At 46.4% G+C, this 4765-nt stretch overlaps 2 protein-coding genes across 2 annotated transcripts in view; one reads left to right on the plus strand and one right to left on the minus strand.

The window, feature by feature from the left end:
• The window catches only part of LOC108561059 (methionine aminopeptidase 2), a 2596-nt gene extending 542 nt beyond the window's left edge, over positions 1 to 2054 (plus strand). Inside the window, exons 2-6 of the mRNA XM_017918827.1 lie at positions 55 to 413; positions 839 to 1178; positions 1236 to 1370; positions 1428 to 1602; positions 1665 to 2054. Of these exons, the coding sequence (XP_017774316.1) occupies positions 55 to 413; positions 839 to 1178; positions 1236 to 1370; positions 1428 to 1602; positions 1665 to 1917 (1262 nt within the window). The 3' untranslated portion in view covers positions 1918 to 2054. The remainder of the gene's footprint in view (positions 1 to 54; positions 414 to 838; positions 1179 to 1235; positions 1371 to 1427; positions 1603 to 1664) is intronic.
• On the minus strand, positions 2050 to 4473 carry LOC108561058 (dihydrolipoyl dehydrogenase, mitochondrial). The gene is made up of 5 exons (XM_017918826.1): positions 4315 to 4473; positions 3965 to 4114; positions 3769 to 3907; positions 3464 to 3708; positions 2050 to 3400 (listed from the first exon to the last, which is right to left on the minus strand). Exons 1-5 carry the CDS (start codon positions 4354 to 4356, stop codon positions 2453 to 2455), a joined length of 1524 nt encoding a protein of 507 aa, XP_017774315.1. The 5' UTR covers positions 4357 to 4473; the 3' UTR covers positions 2050 to 2452.
• Between the last annotated feature and the right edge of the window lie 292 nt (positions 4474 to 4765).

Below are 4765 nucleotides of genomic sequence, written 5' to 3' on the forward strand. Positions count from 1 at the left end.
GTGTGTGTGTGTGTTAACTTTTGTTTTAATTTTTCTTTTGTTTCGTTTTTGCAGCTGGTGGCGAGGGTGCGGAGAATGAACCGCCCGCGAACGACGTCGAAGGAGACGTGCAGGTCAAGGAGGCGGCCGAAGGTGATGATGATGTCGCAGCCGCCGACGCCGATAAGAAACCCAAGAAAAAGAAGAACCGCAAGAAGGGTGGAAAGCCGACGCAGACGGATCCACCGAGCGTTCCCATCGTCGACCTCTTCCCCGATCAGGTCTTCCCTGTCGGTGAGATCATGGAGTACCCGATTGGCAAAGATGAGCGCACCGCCAAGAACAGGTTCACCTCTGAGGAGAAGAAGGCTTTGGACAGGATGCAAAATGACACCTACAACGAAGTCAGGTTGGCTGCGGAGGCCCACAGACAGGTATAACATTTTTTTAGTTTCGATTCCCATATATATTTATAAATATTCATTGCTCATCCTTTTGCAAAAACACGTTATTGTTTATGCGTCGCATTTATCTGGCGCTATTATTAATGCTGTTACCAAGCAATGATTTCCATGCAGGAGAGGCCTTAATCCTCACTTTTGTGTTGATAATGTTTATTTTTGTTTTTAGTCGTTACAATCAACAATGTTTGTTTTTATAATTAATCTGAGTCATAACAAAAAAGAATATCAACTAACTAATTATTCCAATTGGATATTATAGATTCTTAATACCCTAGGGGAGAAACCTGCAATGAAACACGAAAGCTGTAATTGAATTATTAGCATATATAAGATCTTAATAACGCAATTGAGAAAGTTGCTGATTTCTTTTATCTAATATAATTGTTATTTTTCAGACAAGACAACATATCCAGCGTTGGGTGAAACCCGGTATGACCATGATCCAAATCTGCGAGGAGCTGGAGAACACCGCACGCAAACTCATCGCCGAGAACGGTCTGAAGGCGGGCCTCGCCTTCCCCACCGGCTGCTCGAGGAATCATTGCGCCGCCCACTACACTCCCAACACCGGTGACAAGACCGTCCTCGAGTACGACGACGTGACCAAGATCGACTTCGGCACGCATATCAACGGCAGGATCATCGATTGCGCGTTCACGCTCACCTTCAATCCGAAATACGATAAACTCGTCGAGGCTGTGAGGGATGCGACCAATACTGGTATCAGAGAAGCCGGTAAGTCGTCCGATGAGTTTACTTTAACGTTACGATTATATTGAATTCGTTTCTAAGGTATCGACGTGAGGCTGTGCGATATCGGAGCCTCGATTCAAGAAGTTATGGAGTCGTACGAAATCGAATTGGATGGTAAAACTTATCCGATCAAATCTATCAGGAATTTGAATGGTCATTCCATTTCGCCGTACAGTAAGTGTTTCTTTTCGTGTTTTTTTCTTAATTATTATTAATTGGTTTGGAATTTAGGAATACACGCTGGAAAGACCGTTCCGATCGTGAAGGGTGGCGAAGCTACAAAGATGGAGGAGAACGAGTATTACGCGATCGAAACTTTCGGATCGACTGGTCGGGGTGTCGTACACGACGACATGGACTGCTCTCATTACATGAAGAACTTTGATATGCCTTACGTTCCTTTGCGGTGAGTGCTATTCAAAATGTTTAATGTATTGTTTGTGGATACTATTTTTGTTTTCTTTGCAGCTTGCAATCGTCCAAAACTGTGCTGAGCATCATCAACAAGAACTTCAGCACGCTGGCGTTCTGCAAACGTTGGTTGGAGCGTGCGGGCGCCACCAAATACCAGATGGCCCTGAAGGATCTGTGCGATAAGGGCGTGGTCGACGCGTATCCGCCCCTCTGCGACACGAAGGGTTGCTACACCGCCCAGTTCGAGCACACCATCATGCTGAGACCGACGTGCAAGGAGATCGTGTCCCGAGGTGACGATTACTAGCACAGCGGCGCGCGCTGATGGAGGACGAACGTCCGTCGTCGGTCGGTCGACGACGATGCATCATTAATTGTCTCTTTTTTTCTTTTGAATGCATGTACATATAATGTGTGTTGGATAAAAAAAGATTGGAAATCGTTTCTCCTGATTTTATTTGGATCCGAAAACAAAAACAATAATAATTACACCTTATTTCTCTGTTTAGTATATATATACAGACAACAATTAAGACGAAGAAGAGAGGAGGAACAGAACAAATACGACGATATGTGCAGAGTCTACAACACTGTATAAATTAAAACGTTTATTACTCGCGAATGTGTGATGAATGTGGGCGGATGGGCGGCGCCTAGAAACTTGTTCTAATTTTCGTTTCGTCTTCATTTATTATTGTTGTTGCTTGTTGTTTCATAAACTGTTCAAGTATGTACAAGTGATATAATAATATTGCCGTTAACACGGGTGACTTAAATACTAACCATCATTTTTAATGTTTTTTTCTTTCTTTGCTTAGAGAAGAAGAAGGGGGGGCGGAGTTTTAGAAGTTGATTGGTTTTCCGCAGTAGGCGGCCAAGTTCGCCTCCCGCAGAGCCTCCGCGCACGTCGGATGGGCGTGACAGACCCTGGCGACATCTTCGGCGGACGCGCCGTACTCCTGAGCGAGCACCGCCTCGTTGATCAGCTCGCCGGCGGACGGACCGATGATATGGGTGCCGAGGATGCGATCGGTTCCCTTATCGGAGAGCACCTTGACGAAACCGTCGGTCTCGTTGTTCGTCTTCGCCCTGGAGTTGGCCATGAACGGGAACTTGCCGACCTTGTACTCGACGCCCTCGCATTTCAGATCCTCCTCCGTCCTGCCCACCCAGCCGACTTCCGGGTGAGTGTAGATGACCGACGGTACGCAGTTGTAATCGATGTGGACGGCTCCGCCCAAAATACCCTCGACGCAAACCACGCCCTCGTCTTCGGCCTTGTGCGCCAACATGGGGCCGTGGATGCAATCGCCGATCGCGTGGATGTTCGGAATGACAGTTTGGAAATGCGAGTTGACCGGAATGCGACCGCGCTGATCCCTCTCGATGCCCATCTCTTCGAGACCGAGATTCTCCGTGTACGGCCTCCTGCCGACGCACACGAGAAGAACGTCGCACTCGAGCTCCTCCGTCTTGTCCGGGTTGAGCACGTCGGCCACAGCCACCTTGATCACATCCCCCGACTTCTTAGCTCCAGTCACCTTCGTTCCCAGCTTGAACTTCATCCCCTGCTTGGTCAGAACCTTCTGGAAGGTCTTCGACACTTCCCCATCGATACCCACACCACCGATGGAACTGAGGAACTCGACAGCAGTGACTTCGGCGCCGAGACGTCCCCACACCGATCCCAGTTCCAAACCGATGACGCCGGCGCCGATCACGACCATACGTTTCGGTATCTTCTTCAAGGAGAGAGCACCGGTCGACGAAACAATGGTATCTTCATCAATCTACCAAAAAAAAATCCTAATAATATTTTTCCCTTTTTCACATTTCTTCGCATATTCCCATACCTCGATCCCCGGGAACGGCGTGACTTCGGATCCCGTCGCGATCATGATGTTCTTCGTGTTCACCACCTCCGTCGATCCGTCGCTCTTCGTCGCCGTCACCTGATTGACCCCGGTGATCTTGCCGTGACCTTGGATATGGGTAACCTTGTTCTTCTTAAACAATTGCGCAATTCCACCGGTCAACGATTTCACAGCGCCAGATTTCGTCGCCATCAACTTCTCCAAATCAATCCTCACATTATCAACTAGAATTTGATTACATTATTAACTAATTCAATCAAAATAATCTACGATTTGTTTTTTACCTAAAACTCCGCGATTCGCCAAATCTCCGGAATGCGCCATATGGTAGTAATGCGAGTTGTTGAGGAGGGCCTTGGATGGGATGCAGCCAACGTTGAGGCAAGTTCCACCCAAGGTGTCATTCTTCTCGATGCACACAGTCTGCAACACAAAATCTCTTTCATCATCATAACTACTATCGTAAGACTACAATATTACCTTCAAGCCCAATTGGGCAGCTTTGATCGATGCCACATAACCACCAGGACCTGATCCGATCACAACGAGATCAGCTTCTTGCGTCGAAGAGTATTGCCTGTGTTGCACGCTGTACAGCAATCCAGTTTGACATCTTTTCGCGACCACCGGCTGCAACACAAAATTGTTCATACATTCACTCGCATTTTCGACCTCTACCAATTCTCAATAGCGAAAGGATAAACCGAGGAATATCGCGCAAAAAAAATCGCACTCTTTGGGTTATGTTACGTAAACGGTTCGCACAACAATAGAGTGAAACGAGCGTGATTTTTCTCCAATCCGGTTCGTTGAAATCTGCTGTAACTCACCCGAATCGATGAGGCCACGAAATTCCAAATATTGGATTGCATTTCGGTGCACTTTTCTCCTATTTAATCCTAAAGTTATGTAGTTAGTAGTAGTGGTATAGATCTCGACTGGTGCTCCACTTGCCAAACGCGAATGACGTGAATCAAGTGACAGTGACAGTTTGCAGACAGATTATAGTTGCATTTCTCAACATTCTCAAATTAATTCATTCAATTCCTATTAGAATCCCATAGACAATTCAAAAATTAAACATATTTCCAATCCAATTGGATTTCCTATTGCATTTTAAGGCATTCGATAATAGCGTATGCAACTCATCTAGCAACCGTGCAATGTCAGTTGACGTTGTACAATTTTGCATTTTCACGCCACCACCGCCAGATTTGATTGTTGTTTTGAAAACTCTATAATACGATACATCATTAACACATTGACGACGGCATGACCCAC

This window comes from Nicrophorus vespilloides, unplaced genomic scaffold (genome assembly GCF_001412225.1).
Source record: "Nicrophorus vespilloides isolate i.1.1-1 unplaced genomic scaffold, Nicve_v1.0, whole genome shotgun sequence".
Taxonomy (NCBI): domain Eukaryota; kingdom Metazoa; phylum Arthropoda; class Insecta; order Coleoptera; family Silphidae; genus Nicrophorus; species Nicrophorus vespilloides.